The sequence below is a fragment of the Bombina bombina genome, chromosome 6 (genome assembly GCF_027579735.1).
Source record: "Bombina bombina isolate aBomBom1 chromosome 6, aBomBom1.pri, whole genome shotgun sequence".
Lineage (NCBI taxonomy): Eukaryota > Metazoa > Chordata > Amphibia > Anura > Bombinatoridae > Bombina > Bombina bombina.
This window is the reverse complement of record NC_069504.1, coordinates 1,054,774,588-1,054,797,778: the sequence shown is the minus strand read 5'-3', so window position 1 is coordinate 1,054,797,778 and position 23,191 is coordinate 1,054,774,588. Positions and strand designations below refer to the sequence as shown.

Sequence of the window (23,191 nt, the reverse complement as noted above, 5' to 3'; positions counted from 1 at the left end):
CGGCAATCCATATCCCAGGCGTGGAGAACTGGGAGGCGGATTTTCTAAGTCGTCAGACTTTCCATCCGGGGGAGTGGGAACTCCATCCGGAGGTGTTTGCTCAATTGATTCATCGTTGGGGCAAACCAGAGTTGGATCTCATGGCGTCTCGCCAGAACACCAAGCTCCCTTGTTACGGATCCAGGTCCAGGGACCCAGAAGCGACGCTGATAGATGTTCTAGCACCGCCTTGGTTCTTCAACCTGGCTTATGTGTTTCCACCGTTTCCTCTGCTCCCTCGACTGATTGCCAAAATCAAACAGGAGAGAGCATCTGTGATTCTGATAGCACCTGCATGGCCACGCAGGACTTGGTATGCAGACCTAGTGGACATGTCATCCTTTCCACCATGGACTCTGCCTCTAAGACAGGACCTTCTGATACAAGGTCCTTTCAATCATCCAAATCTAATTTCTCTGAGACTGACTGCATGGAGATTGAACGCTTGATTCTATCAAAGCGTGGCTTCTCAGAGTCAGTCATTGATACCTTAATACAGGCACGAAAGCCTGTTACCAGGAAAATCCACCACAAGATATGGAGTAAATATCCTTATTGGTGTGAATCCAAGAATTACTCATGGAGTAAGGTTAGGATTCCTAGAATATTGTATTTTCTCCAAGAGGGCTTGGACAAAGGATTATCAGCTAGTTCCTTAAAGGGACAGATTTCTGCTCTGTCTATTCTTTTGCACAAGCGTCTGGCAGAAGTTCCAGACGTCCAGGCATTTTGTCAGGCTTTGGTTAGAATTAAGCCTGTGTTTAAACCTGTTGCTCCTCCGTGGAGCTTAAACTTGGTTCTTAAAGTTCTTCAAGGAGTTCCGTTTGAACCCCTTCATTCCATTGATATTAAACTTTTATCTTGGAAAGTTCTGTTTTTCATGGCTATTTCCTCGGCTCGGAGAGTCTCTGAGCTATCTGCCTTACAATGTGATTCTCCTTATCTGATTTTTCATGCAGATAAGGTAGTTCTGCGTACCAAACCTGGGTTTTTACCTAAGGTGGTTTCTAACAAGAATATCAATCAAGAGATTGTTGTTCCATCATTGTGTCCTAAACCTTCTTCAAAGAAGGAACGTCTTTTACATAATCTGGACGTAGTCCGTGCCTTGAAGTTTTACTTACAAGCTACTAAGGATTTTCGTCAAACATCTTCTCTGTTTGTCGTTTACTCTGGACAGAGGAGAGGTCAAAAAGCTTCGGCAACCTCTCTGTCCTTTTGGCTTTGGAGCGTAATACGCCTAGCCTATGAGACTGCTGGACAGCAGCTCCCTGAAAGGATTACAGCTCATTCTACTAGAGCTGTGGCTTCCACATGGGCCTTCAAAAATGAGGCCTCTGTTGAACAGATTTGCAAGGCTGCGACTTGGTCTTCGCTTCACACTTTTTCAAAATTTTACAAATTTGATACTTTTGCTTCTTCGAAGGCTGTTTTTGGGAGAAAGGTTCTTCGGGCAGTGGTTCCTTCCGCTTAATCCTGCCTTGTCCCTTCCATCATCCGTGTACTTTAGCTTTGGTATTGGTATCCGACAAGTAATGGATGATCCGTGGACTGGATACACTTAACAAGAGAAAACATAATTTATGCTTACCTGATAAATTTATTTCTCTTGTAGTGTATCCAGTTCACGGCCCGCCCTGTCCTTTTAAGGCAGGTCTAAATTTTAATTTAAACTACAGTCACCACTGCACCCTATGGTTTCTCCTTTCTCTGTTTGTTTTCGGTCGAATGACTGGATATGACAGTTAGGGGAGGAGCTATATAGCAGCTCTGCTGTGGGTGATCCTCTTGCAACTTCCTGTTGGGAAGGAGAATATCCCACAAGTAATGGATGATCCGTGGACTGGATACACTACAAGAGAAATAAATTTATCAGGTAAGCATAAATTATGTTTTTCCTATTGAGGACAGTTGTGCTTTCGAATACCCTATGGATAAGAAATTGGAGGGTCTTCTAAAAAAGTTATTTATTCATCAGGGTTTCCTTTTACAACTGACGGCCTGCATTGTACCAGTTACAACTGCGGCGGCCTTCTGGTTTGACGCCTTAGAAGAGTCTCTTAAGACTGAGACTCCTTTAGAGGAAATTTTAGATAGAATTAAGGCTCTTAAGCTGGCTATTTTTTTTATTACGGATGCCACCTTTCAGATTGCCAAATTGGCGGCTAAGAATGCCGGATTTGCCATTTTAGCGCGTAGAGCGTTATGGTTAAAATCTTGGTCTGCTGATGTGTCATCTAAGTCAAAGCTTTTGGCTATTCCTTTTCGGGCCTGACTTGAAAGAAATCATTTCTGACATTACGGGAGGTAACGGTCATCTCCTACCTCAGGATAGAACAGCTAAACTGAGGCGTAAACAAAATTATTTTGCGGAACTTCAAAGGAGTCCCTTCTTCTTCTTCCACTAAACAGGAAGGGAATTTTGCTCAGGCCAAGTCCGTCTGGAGACCCAACCAGGCTTGGAACAAGGGTAAACAACCCAAGAGGCCCGCTGCTGCTACCAAGACAGCATGAAGGGGCGGCCCTCGATCCGGGACCGCATCTGGTAGGGGGCAGACTTTCTCTCGTTACCCAGGCTTGGGTAAGAGATGTTCAGTACCCCTGGACACTGGAAATCGTGTCCCAAGGGTATCATCTGGAATTCAAAAATTCTCTCCCAAGGGGGAGGTTTCTTCTTTCTCGGTTGTCTGTAGACCAGATAAAAAGAGAGGCGTTCTTACGTTGTGTAAAAGACCTCTCTACTATGGGAGTAATTCGTCCCGTTCCAATACTGGAACAGGGGCAGGGGTTTTACTCAAATCTTTTCGTGGTCCCCAAAAAAGAGGGCACGTTTCGACCTATTTTAGATCTAAAAAGTCTTAACAAGTTTCTCAGAGTCCCATCCTTCAAGATGGGAGACTATTCGAACAATTCTACCATTGATCCAGGAGGGTCAATATATGACTACCGTGGACTTGAAGGATGCATATCTTCATATTCCTATCCACAAGGATCATCATCAGTTCCTAAGGTTTGCCTTCCTGGACAAACATTTTCAGTTCGTGGCTCTTCCCTTCGGTTTGGCCACAGCACCCAGGATCTTCACTAAGGTTCTAGGGTCCCTTCTGGCGGTTCTCAGGCCGTGGGGCATTGCAGTGGCGCCTTATCTGGACGATATTCTGATCCAGGCGTCGTCTTACCATCTGACAAAATCTCATACAGACATGGTTCTATCCTTTATGAGGTCTCACGGGTGTAAGGTGAATCCTGAAAAGAGTTCACTAATTCCATAGACAAGGGTTCCCTTCTTGGGAACTCTAATAGATTCTATATCCATGAAAATTTTCCTGACAGAGCTCAGAAAGTCAAAGATTCTGAATACATGCCGAGCCCTTCAGTCCAATCCTCAACCATCAGTGGCTCAGTGCATGGAGTTGATTGGATTGATGGTGGCGGCGATGGACATCATTCCGTTTGCTTGATTTCATCTCAGACAGCTACAACTGTGCATGCTCGGGCAGTGGAATGGAGATTATGCAACTTTGTCTCCTCAGATAAGTCTGGATCAGGAGACAAGAGACTCTCTCTTCTTTGGTGGTTGTCGCCAGATCATCTGTCCCAAGGGACGTGCTTCCGCAGACCCTCTTGGGTGATAGTGACAACGGACGCCAGTCTACTGGGCTAGGGTGCGGTCTGCAATTCCCTGAAGGCTCAGGGGGTGTGGACTCGGTCGCAGTCTCTACTTCCAATCAATATTCTGGAATTGAGAGCAATATTCAATGCACTTCAGGCTTGGCCTCAGTTTACTTCGGCCAAATTAATCCGATTTCAGTCGGAAAACATCACAACTGTAGCTTACGTCAATCATCAGGGAGGAACGAGGAGTTCCTTAGCGATGACAGAAGTATCCAAGATAATTCGATGGGCGGAAGCTCACTCTTGTTATCTGTCAGCAATCTACATCCCAGGACTGGACAACTGGGAAGCGGACTTTTTAAGCAGACAGACATTTTATCTGGGGGAGTGGGAACTCTATTCGGAGGTTTTTGCCACCCTGATTCTCAGATGGGGCAGACCGGAATTGGATCTGATGGCGTCTCGTGAGAATGCCAAGCTCCCAAGATACGGATCAAGGTCAAGGGATCCTCAGGCCGAACTGATAGATGCCTTGGTCGTTCAACCTAGCTTATGTGTTTCCACCGTTTTCTCTCCTTCCCTGGGTTATTGCACGGATCAAACAGGAGAGGGCTTCGGTAATTCTAATCGCGCCTGCGTGGCCTCGCAGTACTTGGTATGCCGATCTGGTGGACATGTCCTCTCTGCCGCCGTGGAAGCTTCCATTGAGGCAGGACCTTCTCATTCAGGGACCCTTCCATCATCCGAATTTAATTTCTCTGCAGCTGACTGCTTGGAGATTGAACGCTTGATTTTATCTAAGCGGGGGTTCTCTGATTCGGTCATTGATACTTTGATTCAGGCACGTAAGCCTGTCACTAGAAAGATCTACCATAAGATATGGCGTAAATATCTTTATTGGTGCAAATCCATGGGCTACTCATGGGGTAGAGTTAGGATTCCCAGGATTTTATCTTTTCTCCAAGAAGGATTGGAGAAAGGGTCGTCAGCAAGTTCCTTAAAGGGACAAATTTCTGCTTTGTCGATTTTACTACACAAGGGTTTGGCAGATGTTCCAGACGTTCAATCTTTTTGTCAGGCTCTGACTAGAATCAAGCCTGTGTTTAGACCAATTGCTCCACCCTGGAGTTTGAATTTAGTTTCTTTCATGTAATTAGCAAGAGTCCATGAGCTAGTGACGTATGGGATATACATTCCTACCAGGAGGGGCAGAAGTTTCCCAAACCTCAAAATGCCTATAAATACACCCCTCACCACACCCACAAATCAGTTTTACAAACTTTGCCTCCTATGGAGGTGGTGAAGTAAGTTTGTGCTAGATTCTACGTTGATATGCGCTCCGCAGCAGGTTGGAGCCCGGTTTTCCTCTCAGCGTGCAGTGAATGTCAGAGGGATGTGAGGAGAGTATTGCCTATTTGAATTCAATGATCTCCTTCTACGGGGTCTATTTCATAGGTTCTTTGTTATCGGTCGTAGAGATTCATCTCTTACCTCCCTTTTCAGATTGACGATATACTCTTATATATACCATTGCCTCTACTGATTCTCGTTTCAGTACTGGTTTGGCTTTCTACTACATGTAGATGAGTGTCCTGGGGTAAGTAAGTCTTATTTTCTTTGACACTCTAAGCTATGGTTGGGCGCTTTTATATAAAGTTCTAAATATATGTGTTCAAACATTTATTTACCTTGACTCAGGATGTTCAACGTTCCTTATTTCAGACAGTCAGTTTCATATTTGGGATAATGCATATGAATAAATCATTTTTTACTTACCTTAAAATTTGACTTTTTTTCCCTGTGGGCTGTTAGGCTCGCGGGGGCTGAAAATGCTTCATTTTATTGCGTCATTCTTGGCGCAGATTCTTTTGGCGCAAAAATTTTTTTTTCTCGTTTCCGGCGTCATACGTGTCGCCGGAAGTTGCGTCATTTTTTGACGTTTTTTTGCGCCAAAAGTGTTGGCGTTCCGGATGTGGCGTCATTTTTGCCGCCAAAAGCATTTAGGCGCCAAATAATGTGTACGTCTTTTTTGGCGCTAAAAGAATATGGGCGTCACTATTGTCTCCACATTATTTAAGTCTCATTGTTTATTGCTTCTGGATGCTAGAAGCTTATTCACTGGCATTTTTTCCCATTCCTGAAACTGTCATTTAAGGAATTTGATCAATTTTGCTTTATATGTTGTTTTTTCTATTACATATTGCAAGATGTCCCACGTTGAAACTGAGTCAGAAGATACTTCTGGAAAATTGCTGCCTGGTGCTGGATCTACCAAAGTTAAGTGTATCTGCTGTAAACTTGTGGTATCTGTTCCTCCAGCTGTTGTTTGTAATGAATGTCATGACAAACTTGTTAATGCAGATAATATTTCCTTTAGTAATGTTACATTACCTGTTGTTGTTCCATCAACATCTAATACTCAGAGTGTTCCTGTTAACATAAGAGATTTTGTTTCTAAATCCATTAAGAAGGCTATGTCTGTTATTCCTCCTTCTAGTAAACGTAAAAGGTCTTTTAAAACTTCTCATTTTTCAGATGAATTTTTAAATGAACATCATCATTCTGATTCTGATAATGATTCCTCTGGTTCAGAGGATTCTGTTTCAGAGGTTGATGCTGATAAATCTTCATATTTATTTAAAATGGAATTTATTCGTTCTTTACTTAAGAAGTCTTAATTGCATTAGAAATAGAGGATTCTGGTCCTCTTGATACTAAATCTAAACGTTTAAATAAGGTTTTTAAATCTCCTGTAGTTATTCCAGAAGTTTTTCCTGTCCCTGATGCTATTTCTGAAGTAATCTCCAGGGAATGGAATAATTTGGGTAATTCATTTACTTCTTCTAAACGTTTTAAGCAATTATATCCTGTGCCATCTGACAGATTAGAGTTTTGGGACAAAATCCCTAAGGTTGATGGGGCTGTCTCTACTCTTGCTAAACGTACTACTATTCCTACGGCAGATAGTACTTCCTTTAAGGATCCTTTAGATAGGAAGATTGAATCCTTTCTAAGAAAAGCTTACTTATGTTCAGGTAATCTTCTTAGACCTGCTATATCTTTATCGGATGTTGCTGCAGCCTCAACTTTTTGGTTAGAAGCTTTAGCGCAACAAGTAACAGATCATAATTCTCATAGCATTGTTAATCTTCTTCAACATGCTAATAACTTTATTTGTGATGCCATCTTTGATATCATTAGGGTTGATGTCAGGTATATGTCTCTAGCTATTTTAGCTATAAGAGCTTTATGGCTTAAGACTTGGAATGCTGATATGTCTTCTAAGTCAACTTTGCTTTCCCTTTCTTTCCAGGGTAATAAATTATTTGGTTCTCAGTTGGATTCTATTATTTCAACTGTTACTGGAGGGAAAGGAACTTTTTTACCACAGGATAAAAAATCTAAAGGTAAATTTAGGTCTAATAATCGTTTTCGTTCCTTTCGTCACAATAAGGAACAAAAGCCTGATCCTTCATCCACAGGAGCGGTATCAGTTTGGAAACCATCTCCAGTCTGGAATAAATCCAAGCCTTTTAGAAAACCAAAGCCAGCTCCCAAGTCCACATGAAGGTGCGGCCCTCATTCCAGCTCAGCTGGTAGGGGGCAGATTACGTTTTTTCAAAGAAATTTGGATCAATTCAATTCACAATCTTTGGATTCAGAATATTGTTTCAGACGGGTACAGAATTGGCTTCAAGATAAGGCCTCCTACAAAGAGATTTTTTCTTTCCCGTGTCCCAGTAAATCCAGCGAAGGCTCAAGCATTTCTGAAATGTGTTTCAGATCTAGAGTTGGCTGGAGTAATTATGCCAGTTCCAGTTCTGGAACAGGGGCTGGGGTTTTATTCAAATCTCTTCATTGTACCAAAGAAGGAGAATTCCTTCAGACCAGTTCTGGATCTAAAAATATTGAATCGTTATGTAAGGATACCAACATTCAAAATGGTAACTATAAGGACTATTCTGCCTTTTGTTCATCAAGGGCATTATTTGTCCACAATAGATTTACAGGATGCATATCTGCATATTCCGATTCATCCAGATCACTATCAGTTTCTGAGATTCTCTTTCCTAGACAAGCATTACCAATTTGTGGCTCTGCCGTTTGGCCTAGCAACAGCTCCAAGGATTTTTACAAAGGTTCTCGGTGCCCTTCTGTTTGTAATCAGAGAACAGGGTATTGTGGTATTTCCTTATTTGGACGATATCTTGGTACTTGCTCAGTCTTCACATTTAGCAGAATCTCATACGAATCGACTCGTATTGTTTCTTCGAGATCATGGTTGGAGGATCAATTTCCCGAAAAGTTCATTGATTCCTCAGACAAGGGTAACCTTTTTAGGTTTCCAGATAGATTCAGTGTCCATGACTCTGTCTCTGACAGACAAGAGACGTCTAAAATTGGTTTCAGCTTGTCGAAACCTTCAGTCTCAATCATTCCCTTCGGTAGCCTTATGCATGGAAATTCTAGGTCTTATGACTGCTGCATCGGACGCGATCCCCTTTGCTCGTTTTCACATGCGACCTCTTCAGCTCTGTATGCTGAACCAGTGGTGCAGGGATTACACAAAGATATATCAATTGATATCTTTAAAACCGATTGTACGACACTCTCTGACGTGGTGGACAGATCACCATCGTTTAGTTCAGGGGGCTTCTTTTGTTCTTCCAACCTGGACTGTGATTTCAACAGATGCAAGTCTGACAGGTTGGGGAGCTGTTTGGGGGTCTCTGACAGCACAAGGGGTTTGGGAATCCCAGGAGGTGAGATTACCAATCAATATTTTGGAACTCCGTGCAATTTTCAGAGCTCTTCAGTCATGGCCTCTTCTAAAGAGAGAATCGTTCATTTGTTTTCAGACAGACAATGTCACCACTGTGGCATATATCAATCATCAAGGAGGGACTCACAGTCCTCTGGCTATGAAAGAAGTATCTCGAATTCTGGTTTGGGCGGAATCCAGCTCCTGTCTAATTTCTGCGGTTCATATCCCAGGTATAGACAATTGGGAAGCGGATTATCTCAGTCGCCAAACGTTACATCCGGGCGAATGGTCTCTTCACCCAGAGGTATTTCTTCAGATTGTTCAAATGTGGGGACTTCCAGAAATAGATCTGATGGCTTCTCATCTAAACAAGAAACTTCCCAGGTATCTGTCCAGATCCAGGGATCCTCAGGCGGAAGCAGTGGATGCATTGTCACTTCCTTGGAAGTATCATCCTGCCTATATCTTTCCGCCTCTAGTTCTTCTTCCAAGAGTAATCTCCAAGATTCTGAAGGAATGCTCGTTTGTTCTGCTGGTGGCTCCAGCATGGCTTCACAGGTTTTGGTATGCGGATCTTGTCCGGATGGCCTCTTGCCAACCGTGGACTCTTCCGTTAAGACCAGACCTTCTGTCACAAGGTCCTTTTTTCCATCAGGATCTCAAATCCTTAAATTTGAAGGTATGGCGATTGAACGCTTGTTTCTTAGTCAAAGAGGTTTCTCTGACTCTGTGATTAATACTATGTTACAGGCTCGTAAATCTATATCTAGGAAGATATATTATCGAGTCTGGAAGACTTACATTTCTTGGTGTCTTTCTCATCATTTTTCCTGGCATTCTTTTAGAATTCCGAGAATTTTACAGTTTCTTCAGGATGGTTTGGATAAAGGTTTGTCTGCAAGTTCCTTGAAAGGACAAATCTCTGCTCTTTCTGTTTTTCACAGAAAGATTGCTAATCTTCCTGATATTCATTGTTTTATACAAGCTTTGGTTCGTATAAAACCTGTTATTAAGTCAATTTCTCCTCCTTGGAGTTTGAATTTGGTTCTGGGGGCTCTTCAAGCTCCTCCGTTTGAACCAATGCATTCCCTGGACATTAAATTACTTTCTTGGAAAGTTTTGTTTCTTTTGGCCATCTCTTCTGCTAGAAGAGTTTCTGAATTATCTGCTCTTTCTCGTGAGTCTCCTTTTCTGATTTTTCATCAGGATAAGGCGGTGTTGCGAACTTCTTTTAAATTTTTACCTAAGGTTGTGAATTCTAACAACATTAGTAGAGAAATTGTGGTTCCTTCATTGTGTCCTAATCCTAAGAAAGGAGAGATCATTGCATTCTTTGGATGTAGTTAGAGCTTTGAAATATTATGTTGAAGCTACTAAGAATTTCCAAAAGACTTCTAGTCTATTCGTTATTTTTTCCGGTTCTAGGAAAGGTCAGAAGGCCTCTGCCATTTCTTTGGCATCTTGGTTAAAATCTTTAATTCATCATGCTTATGTCGAGTCGGGTAAGACTCCGCCTCAAAGGATTACAGCTCATTCTACTAGGTCAGTTTCTACTTCCTGGACGTTTAGGAATGAAGCTTCGGTTGATCAGATTTGCAAAGCAGCAACTTGGTCTTCTTTGCATACTTTTACTACATTCTACCATTTTGATGTGTTTTCTTCTTCTGAAGCAGTTTTTGGTAGAAAAGTACTTCAGGCAGCTGTTTCAGTTTGATTCTTCTGCTTATAATTTCAGTTTTTTTCATTATAAAATTTAAACTTTATTTTGGGTGTTGATTATTTTCAGCGGAATTGGCTGTCTTTATGTTATCCCTCCCTCTCTAGTGACTCTTGCGTTGAAGATCCACATCTTGGGTATTCATTATCCCATACGTCACTAGCTCATGGACTCTTGCTAATTACATGAAAGAAAACATAATTTATGTAAGAACTTACCTGATAAATTCATTTCTTTCATATTAGCAAGAGTCCATGAGGCCCACCCTTTTTGTGGTGGTTATGATTTTTTTGTATAAAGCACAATTATTCCAATTCCTTATTTTTTATGCTTTCGCACTTTTTTCTTATCACCCCACTTCTCTGCTATTCGTTAAACTGATTTGTGGGTGTGGTGAGGGGTGTATTTATAGGCATTTTGAGGTTTGGGAAACTTTGCCCCTCCTGGTAGGAATGTATATCCCATACGTCACTAGCTCATGGACTCTTGCTAATATGAAAGAAATGAATTTATCAGGTAAGTTCTTACATAAATTATGTTTTTTAATGTTCTTCAAGGGGTTCCGTTTGAACCCATGCATTCCATAGATATTAAGTTGTTATCGTGGAATGTTTTATTTTTAGTTGCTATTTCTTCTGCTCGCAGAGTTTCTGAACTTTCAGCGTTACAATGTGACTCTCCTTATCTTATTTTCCATTCTGATAAGGTGGTTTTACGTACTAAACCTGGTTTTCTTCCTAAGGTTGTTTCTAATAGGAATTTTAATCAGGAAATTGTTGTTCCTTCATTGTGTCCTAATCCTTCTTCTAAGAAGGAGCGTTTGTTGCATAACTTGGACGTGGTTCGTGCCCTGAAGTTTTACTTACAGGCGACTAAAGAATTTCATCAATCATCCTCTTTTTATTTATTGTCTTTTCTGGAAAGCGTAGGGGCCTGAAAGCTACGGCTACCTCTTTCTTTTTGGCTGAAGAGTATCATCCGTCTGGCATATGAGACTGCTGGCCAGCAGCCTCCTGAAAGAATTACGGCTCATTCCACTAGGGCTGTGGCTTCTTCATGGGCATTTAAAAACGATGCTTCTGTTGAACAGATTTGCAAGGCTGCAACTTGGTCGTCTCTTCACACTTTTTCCAAATTTTACAAATTTTATATTTTTGCTTCATCTGAGGCTATTTTTGGGAGAAAGGTTCTTCAAGCAGTGGTGCCTTCTGTTTAGGTTTCTGTCTTTTCCCTCCCTTTCATCCGTGTCCTATTGCTTTGGTATTGTATCCCATAAGTAAGGATGAAATCCGTGGACTCGTCATATCTTGTAAAAGAAAAGGAAATTTATGCTTACCTGATAAATTTATTTATTTTACGATATGACGAGTCCACGGCCCACCCTGTCATTTCTAAGACAGGTATTACTTATTTTTGTTAAACTTCAGTCACCTCTGCACCTTTGGCTTTTCCTTTCTCTTCCTAACTTCAGTCGAATGACTGGAGTGGGAGGGAAGGGAGGAGCTATATATACAGCTCTGCTGTGGTGCTCTTTGCCACTTCCTGCTAACCAGGAGGCGTAATCCCATAAGTAAGGATGAAATCCGTGGACTCATCATATCATAAAAGAAATAAATTTATCAGGTAAGCTTAAATTTCCTTTTTATCAAATATGTTCCTTAGCCTGTAGTATTTATAAACAAATATTAATACCAAAATATTAATGAGAACATTTTAAAAATAAAAAATCTAATTATAATATACATTTTTCAAAATTTTGGGATTTTGTGTAATGTTCCCAGGAGCAGGAACACCTGGTAAAGGACAGATTGCTTATGTGGATTATTTTTGGCACTAATTTGTTCTTTCATTCATAAATCATTTTATGCTTTTTACACATCATTGAAAGTAATACTTTGGAAATCACAGAAATATAGAATTATTTTCTACCCATTTAATTAATCCTTGCTAGTATTCAATGACTGTTCCCCTTCATTTGTTTTATGTCACATGTGGGAGGATAGTTACAATGACTAAAATCCAGGGGGATGCCAAATCCTATTACATTAAAGTGTGTTTGCTTCACCAATGGAGGAAATAGCTGTTCTTGTTGATAGCTGCTATATGTTGTCCAACAGAAAGTGAAAAAATTCAGATTTATAGCAAATAAAAAATGTCCACTCCACATTAATGCCTCCCATTCAGCATGGTTTGGAGGCTGTGGACGGACAAACAGTAACACTGTCTGTTTAGGAGGGCTGCACACAGTTTGAGTGCTTTTCCTTAAAGGCTCGACAGGACATTTTGCAAATAGAATGTATACTTCTCTGCGAGTCTGATGCCTAAAAACAACATCAACAAATCATTGTTAATCATTAATATGTTTGTGTTTATTTTCACAGTGAATGTGATGTACGTCATAGAAAAACATGTTCATGGAATTATAAGCAGCATGAACAGAATCAGCACTTTTATGTTTTGTATAAAAAAAAAAAAAAATTGTTTTGCCTGAGTGAAAAATTCTAAAGTCTGTGTAATAAAGATTACTTTTGGATCAGTTCTATTGAAATGCATTAATTCTATCTTTTGTGTCCCTAGACCTAGGCACTTGTTATAAAGGTTATCCATGTCTGTGTGCTATGTAAATGAGAGGATGGTGAGAGTCCACGAGACATCACATGTTGGATTAAACTCCGGTCCACTAAGAGGAAGCAAAAACACCCCTGCATTCCAGAACTTTAATCCATCCCTCTTTCCCATAATCCCTCAGTCAAATGTTTGCCTCCATGATGAAGTGTAGTAAAATTTAAAATTCTGATTGATCTACCAGTCCTCTGGTCTACAGTGTGCTGCTTCTTGTGTGAGCCACAGCTCTCCTCTGGTGAAATATGGATGTAAATCCCCCTGGGTTGTAAATGCTGTTGTTTCTTAGATGATTTGCACTGTGCTTGCGCTGTTTCAGATGGGCCAGTCTTACTGTAAGCAGTCATCTGCTCTTGAGGTAAGCACAGTAGACGAGGGTGCTGACATGTAAGTACTATGCACCTTCAGAGCCCACTGGCTGTTAGCAAAAACATGTACACAACGTAAAGACAGGCAAAATGGGATTACTCTCACTTTATATTTACCAATATAAATTTAACCCCTTCGCTACCGGGACTTTCAGAGAAAAACTTGCCCAAAGAATTTTTAGCATTTTTGCTATCACTCCATTTACACAGAAATAGTGAATGGGTTAATTAGGTAGCTTGTAAGGTTAATTTTAACTTTAGTGTAGAGATTACTCTCCTACCTTACACTTCCCACCCCCTGATACCTACCTGATCCCTACCTGATAGCTCCCAAACAACTCTCTTCCCCCCCTCACCCCCACTGGTCACCTCATCTTAAAGGGATACTAAACCCAATTTTTAATTCAGGTTGAGCATGCAATTTTATGCAACTTTCTAATTTATTTCTAAAAAATTTTTTTCGTTCTCTTGCTATCTTTATTTAAAAAAGAAGGCATCTAAGCTAAGGAGCCAGACAATTTTTGGTTCAGGACACTGGATAGCAATTGTTTAATGGTGAGTGTATTTAGCCACCAATCAGCAAACACAACCCAGGTTGTGAACCAAAAACAGGCCGGCTTCTAAACTTACATTCTTGCTTTTCAAATAAAGATAGCAAGAGAATGAAGAGTAACTGATAATAGGAGTAAATTATAAAGTTGCTTAAAATTGCATGCTCTATTTGAATCACGAAAGAAAAAAATCTGGATTCACGGTCCCTTTAAGTACTGGCAGACATTTTGCCAATATAAAAATGTAAGGCTTTTTTTTTTTTATTACATTTTTTTAATTATTTTTTTTTTCTGCAGGATAGGATATCCCATTACCCTCCAACTTCCCTGATCTCTCCCAAACAGCTATCTAACCCTACACCGTTTAACTAATGCCGCTATCTTAGGTACTGGCAGCTGTCTGCCAGTACCTATAAAACCCCCTTTTTTATGTAATTTTTTATTTTAATTTTTTTCTGTAGTGTAGTGGTCCCACCACCTCCCCCCACTTCCGTGATCGCAAGTTAGGGACCCCCACACCCCTTTTTCTGTAGTGTAGCTGCCCCATCCCTCCCTGTCCCTTTTATTTTTATTTTCTGTAGCGCAGGGGCTCTTCCTCTCTCTCCCCACTCCGCTGCTGGGCCACCCACCCGCACCAGCAAGATTGTTACAGACGGTGACACATGATCAGGCATCTGCCCTCATATGAAACCGGAGCACTGATCATGCTCCGGTTCCGTATGCGGGCAGATTCCTGGAGCTCAGGAAATCCAGCTCTAGGCTGCAACTTAACAGCTGAGACTGCTGGAGCTTCCTGAAGCTCAGCCATATATATATATATATATATATATAATTATATATATATATATATATAATACACGTCTTGCGGTACGATAGGCAAAGTACCGCACAGAGTATATGTAGATATTTATGGGTGAAGGGGTTAATGGCTCTGCAGTGCAGCAGGAAAGGAGCTCTTTGGGGTAAAGGTCAGTTAGACACCCAGGCACATTTAATTGTTTTATCCCCTTATTTAGTGGGCTTAATTAAATCCAACTTAAAGTAGGTATTTCAATAAAATTTCATAGCACTTAAAGTGACAGTATGCAATTACCATAACTGTAATATCAGTTGCACATTGTTCCATTACTATCTGTTTCAGATATTCACCATCTATCATTACTGATTCCTCTATAATTAATTATGAAACAAACCGGTGCAACTTAGGTCTCCAGACAATATGCTGACCGTCTGGAAGGGTGATCCATTGACAATTCAAGCCTTCACAGCTATGTTTACTTTTACTATGTAAGGGTGTTCTGATGTATCCCCCTGCTCTGCTCTGCTCTGTACCTCATGTGCTGAGTCTATGTCTAATAGTAGACTAGGTCTAGCAGCTTGGGCTTGAGCTATACCCAGTGGGTTTCTAAGAAATGTTCCCCATAGTTTAAATAATGTCCACTCTGCTATTACTGAGTTGATGTCTTTCATACCTCCAGCAGACGCATGCAAGGGGCAGACGGTGATCTCCACACACCCTTAGTTTTTTTTGTGACAAACCTAAGACGTGACCATACTAAATATTCCACAGTGAAGGGGGTTACTTTAGAATACAATGTTTCGTCCTCTGTAGACATATTTTTAGAAACCGAGAGCTCTACAACTGAAGCATTCACTAAATATGTTTCCTTTAATTTTAGGATGAATCATATTCATACTCTGTTACGGGAAGTCTTGTTTGCCCTAGAGCCAAGTGATACTATCATTACTGATAACCAACCATTGAAAATAATTGATTTGTTTTTTAAACCAGCTCTCAAACAGCTGGATGCCTTACCAGTTCCTTATTCGGTTTCTTAAATCATAACTAAGGAATGGAAAGAATCAGGTGTTCCTTTTATTCCATTCACAAATTTTAAAAATAGGTTCCCTATTATTTTTGCGAACTATGGGGGTTACGATGAACTTCCTTGCAATGAGGGAGGTGTCTCGAATTCTGGAGTGGGCGGAGTCCGACTGCTCGCTCTCAGCGATTCACATTCCAGGTGTGGACAACTGGGAAGCAGACTTTCTCAGCAGACAGTACTTTCATCTGGGGGAATGGTCTCTTCACCCCGAGGTGTTTGCGGAGATTTGTTACAGATGGGGAACGCTGGAGATGGATCTCATGGCATCCAGACTCAATTGCAAGCTACCTCGATACAGGTCGATGTCCAGGGATCCCCAGGCAGAGCTGATAGATGCCTTAGTGGTTCCTTGGGGATTCAGCCTAGCTTACATTTTTCCACCGTTACCACTTCTACCTCGCGTAGTGGCACTCAACAAAACACGAGCAGGCCCCCGCCATTCTGATTGCTCCTTCGTGGCTGCGGAGGACGTGGTTTGCGGATCTGGTGGGGATGTCATCCTCTCCGCCGTGGAGGTTGCCACAGGACCCCTTTTAACATCGCAATCTAGATTCTCTGAGGCTGACTGCATGGGGATTGAACACCTAGTCTTAGCAAAGAGAGGCTTTTCCGAAAGTGTGATTGATACTCTAATTCAGACAAGGACGCTAGTCACTCATTGCAACTACCATAAGGTGTGGAGTACTTGTCCTGGTGTGAGAAGTATGGATATCCTTGGCATAAGGTGAAGGTAGTCAGGATTCTGTCCTTTCTCCAAGATGGTTTGCAGAAGGGTCTTTCGGCATTATCGGTTTTGTTGCATAAGAGACTCGCTGAGCTCCCTGATATACAATCTTTTGTTCAGGCTCTGTCTAGAATCAGGCCTGTCTTTTGACAGTCGGCTCCGCCTTGGAGCTTAAACTTAGTCCTTAAGGTTTTGCAGAGGGTTCTGTTTGAATCTATGCATTCCATAGACATTGGGATTTTGTCCGGGAAGGTTCTCTTCCTGTTGGCTATTGCATCAGCGCGCAGAGTATCTGAACTAGCTGCCTTGCAATGTGATCCTCCTTATCTGGTGTTTCATGCAGGTAAGGCTGTACTTCGCACTGGGTTGGGGTTTCTCCCCAAGGTGGTGCCTAACCCGTAATATCTATCAGGAAATAGTGGTTCCTTCTTTGTGTCCTAACCCTTCTTCTTCAAAGGAGAGGTTACTTCATAACCTAGATGTGGTTCTATCTCCAGGCTACAAAGAATTTCAGACATACAAAGAGAGAAGCGCTCTACCAGGAACGAACAACAGGTCATTAGCTAGTTCTATGGCGATTTACCACCCGGAAGCACCCTCTTTTAGACGAGTGTGCATTTCACAAAGGAAAACTTTCCTTAAGTACATCAGTCTGATCCCGCCAAGTAAGGTCAGTCCAGCCCTGAAATACCAGGCAATTCTCCTTTGAACAAGGAACATGACAACACCAGACGGTCGTTTCGGCCTCCTGTGTGCCTCGTCAGTGAGGTGCAGCCACATTCCTCTAAGCACACTGGGCAAGGAGTCCACATCTGGTTTCCCCCATCACCCATAGGGAGACTTCTCCAGGGTCATATTAATTTGCATACAGAAAGAGAAGCGCTGTACCACGAACGAACAACAGTTTAGTAGCTAGTTCTATGACGATTTACCACCTGGAAGCAGCCTCTTTTAGAACAATGTGCTTTTCACAAAGGAAAACTTTCCTTAAGTATATCAGTCTGATCCCGCAATGTAAGGTCAGTCCAGCCCCGAAATACCAGGCAATTCTCCTCTGAACAAGGAACATGACAACCCCAGACGATCTTTTCGGCCTCCTGTTGGCCTCGTCAGTGAGGTGCAGCCACATTCCTCTAAGCACACTGGGCAAGGAGTCCACGTCTGTTTTCCCCCATCACCCATAGGGAGACTTCCCCAGGGTCATATTAATTTGCATACAAAAAGAGAGAAGCGCTGTACCAGGAACGAACAACAGCTCATTAGCTAGTTCTGACGATTTACCACCCGGAAGCAGCCTCTTTTAGAACAATGTGCTTTTCACAAAGGAAAAGTTTCCTTAAGTATATCAGTCTGATCCCCCCCATGTAAGGTCAGTCCAGCCCCGAAATACCAGGCAATTCTCCTCTGAACAAGGAACATGACAACCCCAGACGATCTTCTCTGCCTCCTGTTGCAAATTAATATGACCCTGGGGAAGTCTCCCTATGGGTGATGGGGGAAACCAGATGTGGACTCCTTGCCCAGTGTGCTTAGAGGAATGTGGCTGCACCTCCCTGACAAAGCCCATAGGGTGCCAAAACGATCTTCTGGGGTTATCATGTTTCTTGTTCAGAGGAGAATTGCCTGGTATTTCGGGGCTGGACTGACCTTACATGGCAGAATCAGACTGATATACTTCGGGAAAGTTTTCCTCTGTGAAAAGCACACTGGTCTAAAAGAGGCTGCTCCTGGGTGGTAAATCACCATAGAACTAGCTGATGAGCTGCTGTTCGTTCCTGGTAGAGCGCTTTTCTCTTTTTATGCAAAAGAATTTCAGAGAGTCTACATCTCTTTTTGTGGTGTATTCTGGGAAGCGCAAGGGGCAGAGGGCCTCTGCTACTTCTTTGTCTTTTTGGTTGAGGAGCTTGATTCGTTTGGCTTATGAGACAGCGGGACATAAGCCTCCTCAGAGGATCATGGCTCATTCAACTAGAGCTGTGGCTTCGTCTTGGGCCTTCAAGAATGAGGCATCTATGGAGCAAATTTGTCAGGCGGCTACCTGGTCCTCTTTACACACTTTGTCAAAGTTTTACAAGTTTGACGTTTTTGCATCTGCGGAAGCTGTTTTTGGGAGAAATGTTTTACAGGTTGTGGTGCCCTCAGATTAGGGTCTGCCTTTTACCCTCCCGGTTTCATTCAGTGTCCTCTAGAGCTTGGGTATATGTTTCCCAATAGTAATGAATGAAGCCGTGGACTCTCCTCCCCTTTAAATGGAAAACATAAATTATGCTTATCTGATAATTTAATTTCCATCGAGGGGAGGAGTCCACGGATCCCGCCCGCAGACCTGAATTTAATCATCTTCTGGCACCTTTTATACCTTGATATTTCTCCTACTGTAACTTGTTCCCTCGGCAGAATGACTGGGGGATGAAGTGGGGGAGGTATTTAAGCCTTTGGCTGGGGTGTCTTTTCCTCCTCCTGGTGGCCAGGTTCTTAATTCCCAATAGTAATGAATGAAGCCATGGACTCTCCTCCACTCGATGGAAATGAAATTATCAGGTAAGCATAATTTATGTTTTTCTGTTTTCCTCCATCTATTTGGCTATATATATATATGACAAACGGATTATGGAAAAGTAGGAGGGATTATAGATCTGGAATGTAGTCCTAGTGGAGTTGCGTTTTAATCCTACACGTGATGTCTCATGGACTCTAGCCATCATGCAATAAAATAATTTATCATTTAAGCATAATTATTTTTTATATATATACTGTGTGTGTTTATATATATATATATATATATATATATATATATATATATATATATATACACTAGTGTTAAAGCCCGTGTACACAGGCCTGCGCAGGGTATGGCCCTTCCACCCACACCTCCCACAGGCACCAGCAGAAGATCGTTGCAGACGGTGACACACACAGTATCGCCATCTGTAACAATCAGGCATCTGCCCTCATATGGAGGCGGAGCACCAATCGCGCTCCGGCTCCAAATGCGGCAGATGCCTTGAGCTTCAGGAACTCCAGCTCTCGGCTGCAAGTTAACAGCCAAGACTGCTGGAGCTTCCTGATGCTACCTCGTGCCAGGTATGTTTTAAGGCCAAGTATGTTTGTCTCGCTCAGTCTCTTCGGCTCATGACTGCGTCGGACAAACATACCTGGCCTTTTATTATATAGGATATATGTGTGTGTATAGTATAAATTTACAATTCTGAATTGCATTTAAAAATCTCTGCATACAAAATAAATTTTAAAAGCATTTAAAATATGTCTTAACCATTGTGAAAGGCCTTTTGAGTGTTATGGTTGTACATATTTTATTTACTCTGCATATTTAAACATTTTATGGAGAATTGAAAATTAATTTGTCTTTAAATGTAAGTATTTGCATGTATCATTAAGGGGTCCACAACATACCCTATTTCATTTTTAACATATTTCAGGTAAACGGTGTTTAAGGTATATGGCATTACTGGCTGTGACTAATGCACTTTATATATCATACAGGTCAGTTCTCCCCAGCGAATCCCAGCTACTGTGCCGCCAACACTTCTTTTGTCTCCTATGGTGTTTACCCAATCGAACCACCAGACTAGGCCAAGTGACAGCAAAAGTATGACTGTTTCTTCCAAAGAATGCTCTGTTGGATCTACAAATTTACTGGCACCTATGCCAGTTCCTGATGCTCCTGTTTGCAGCAGTGTTTTTCTTACCAAGACCCAGCTACAAGAGACTCTACTGCACCTTGTTCAAGTTAGTGTACCACACCATTATTAATTACATATATTACAGTACAGCATAGCTATAGCAAATAGACCTGATCTTTCAGAGTTGAAGTTTTCTTAGAGGTAGTTAGGACCTGTTGCCCTGATCAAAAGTGCACATAAAACTTTAATCTGGACTTCTTTGTGGCCCCTAAGAATCGATTGTGTAATCCCTTTCTGAAATCTTAAACAGATATGTATTTATTTTTGTTTTATCTAAAACACAACATTTTAAAATTCATTTTTTTTGGGGGGTGGTTTTTAATGGGTGATGTAGAAGTTAGACTGCCTACCAGTATAGCTGTTGGAGTAGTCTTCACACTTTGGTACAGATTGATCACTGGATGAAGAGTTGTGTTTTTCTATTCACACTAATATTATAATATATAGAATTATTTATTTATTTTGTTTAATCTTAGTAGCCATTAACAGTAAATAATGGCCCTTTAACTAGGACCAGACAGAAAAACCCACTACTTTAAACCGCTATTTAACATTTCTTTATTTTAATTGTTTTGTCCTCCTAACAGGATGGACGGTAACCTTTAATTTCCAGACCGCATTTTGTTCTTTACCTTAGATGAGCATTTTTTTTTTTTTTTTTCTGACTGATTTATACAAATACTGTACAGAGACGTATAATAGTTTTGTCTCTGTGTATTAGTGCTAAGACCATTTTACATGAGGTTGTTCACGGCAACCTTTAGTAGACCTTCAGGCATTAAACAAGTTTTTCTGTGTGCTTAAAGGGATATGAGACCCTAAAAATGTATTCAGACAGAGCATACTATTTGTTTCTAATGACACGGTGAGTCCACGGATCATCTTAATTACTGTTGGGAATATCACTCCTGACCAGCAGGAGGAGGCAAAGAGCACCACAGAAAAACCTGTTGAATACCACTCCCCCTACATACAATCCCCAGTCATTCTCTTTGCTTGTATCAGTTGCAAGGAGGGGTAAAGTTAGGTGTCTGATTCTTCAATCAAGAGTTTGTTATTTTTTAAGCAGAGCAAGTTTGCTCTGGTTTTCTTTGGGTTTTTGCCTTTGTCCATGTCAGTCTCTTAAGTAGAGCAAGTGGTGGCTTTAAAGCATTTGGGAACTTGTGGGGTATAATACCCACTGGGCCTCACAAGTAATGTCATGCTGCCCTTGGTTGAAAGTTTGAGTAAATTTACTCAGCCTTTTCTTTTTTCCACAGGTCCATGTGAGGTAGGAAGCTCCTCTCATACCAAGTGAGCTGTCCTGCTGCTGGACAGATTTTTGAGGTGCCTATTTCTTTCCCTGTTTTGATATAGGAGAATTTGGCACTTTGTCAGTTAATTCTGTCTAAATATACAATCAGCCTTCTAGGTTAACAGTTTATTGTATGGCAGTTTTGCAGGCACTTGGGATGTTTGGCTCAGTTTATTATGTTTTCACTTTAGTGTACATGTTTTTTGTTTGTGTATTAATGTCTACCGGGAGGTTTGTTAGGCCACGCCCACAATAGGCGGGTTTATCTGAGATAGCAAGGGCGTTTTTGGCGCCCTTTTAGCTGTTTCCTGTTGTTCCTGGATGTTGCAGCTTTGTTGCATAGTTCCTCAGAGGTGGTTCAGCGTTCTGTATGGGGGTCCGGATCATTTTCTGACTTTGTTTCCGGCAGCAAGGAGGTCAGGTAGGCATCTCAGCAGAGCTTGCTGAGGTGTGGAGGTTGCCTGTTGTTTTTTTTGTGGGGCTGTTGCTCTGTTTATATTTAAGTTTTTGTCTGCTTAAAATTTAAAGGGACAGTAACTTTTTTTGTTTCATTAAAATTCTAATTTGAACTTAGAATTTTTTATTGATTAAGGTTTTGTCCTTTGGAATAAGATGGACCAAGAGGCTCTGCAAGCTGTTGCTTGTTCTCTATGTTTCAATAAAGAGGTGAGAATGGTGTGGGATAAGCGCTCCAGTAAAATAGAGCCAACCAGATTATTATATAGATAAAATGAAATAACAAGAGGACCCAATGGTAATAAGAAAGAATTTATATAGCAATTTAGATAAATAACTTGTTAACACATACAAAATATGTTAGCATATACACAATTACATAAGATGCCGGCATCAAAAACAGTAAAACATACTGATCATCTTAAAAATCAGGAAAAAGCGGCCGATATAAAAGTTATAAAAATTCCCTGAGTATACCGTAAAAGTATCTATGAACAAACTTGATAAAGGTAAATGGCTCTTAGTACAATGAACTTAACTCGGCTAAATGTTACCAGTATTTGGATTAAACAATGAGATGTTTGATCACAGTATTTGGTGGAGGCGTCTGATCTGTTCAGCCGTTAGGAGTAACTGTGAGTGATGGATCGTAAGGTGTGACGTCACGTCACCTGACTATTATATTTCCTCCAATCCCTGTGATGTGCTTGGACACAGCGAATTTGAAATAATGTATCCAATTTTGTAGTTATATCAAAGTGTAGTTACTTGTGTGATAGTTAGTAGCAATACTTGCGGATGTCCAGTGTCCAATAATCTGTCCAAATTTTCTAGCAGGTTTGTTTTATCAGCAGCTCTGGATCCTATGAGATGTTAGTCCGTCTTGTTTATTATCTGTTCTGGAACGTGAAACTTGTCTTTTTTTTTTTGAAGAAGAAGAAGCTCCTAAGCACTTAGTTGTTATCCCCACTTTTTGTATTTAATAGGGCTATGATGGGAGCAAAAAAAGAAACGAAGGGGCACACAGGAATTATTCATACATCGATCTCAGTATTGAATCAACAAGTTATTTATCTAAATTGCTATATAAATTCTTTCTTATTACCATTGGGTCCTCTTGTTATTTCATTTTATCTATATAATAATCTGGTTGGCTCTATTTTGCTGGAGCGCTTATCCCACACCATTCTCACCTCTTTGTCTAACAGTCTGTAATTGGAGATTTATCAGACCTCATTAGGGATTTAAGCACAAAAACCTTTTCTCTTACTAGCACTCACACCAACCTCCGTTTGTTTGTTTACTCTATGTTTCAATACTAATGTTGAGCCTCCTATCCCTTTTTGTTCCTCTTGTATTGAGAGAACATTACATTACAAGGATAGACTTTTCTTTCATGTAATTGGCAAGAGTCCATGAGCTAGTGACGTATGGGATATACATTCCTACC

The 23,191-nt window shown here is 41.1% G+C and overlaps 1 protein-coding gene and 1 non-coding gene across 3 annotated transcripts in view; both read left to right on the top strand.

Annotated features, from left to right (window-relative positions):
• The window catches only part of DCP1B (decapping mRNA 1B), a 306,108-nt gene that overhangs the window by 225,437 nt on the left and 57,480 nt on the right, over positions 1-23,191 (top strand). For both annotated transcript variants that reach the window (XM_053718855.1, XM_053718854.1), the window contains one exon: positions 19,792-20,037. In XM_053718855.1, the coding sequence (XP_053574830.1) occupies positions 19,792-20,037 (246 nt within the window). The remainder of the gene's footprint in view (positions 1-19,791; positions 20,038-23,191) is intronic.
• LOC128665371 (small Cajal body-specific RNA 11) lies at positions 12,289-12,419 on the top strand. Its single transcript, XR_008403128.1, has one exon. It is a non-coding gene; the product is annotated as a small Cajal body-specific RNA 11 (non-coding RNA).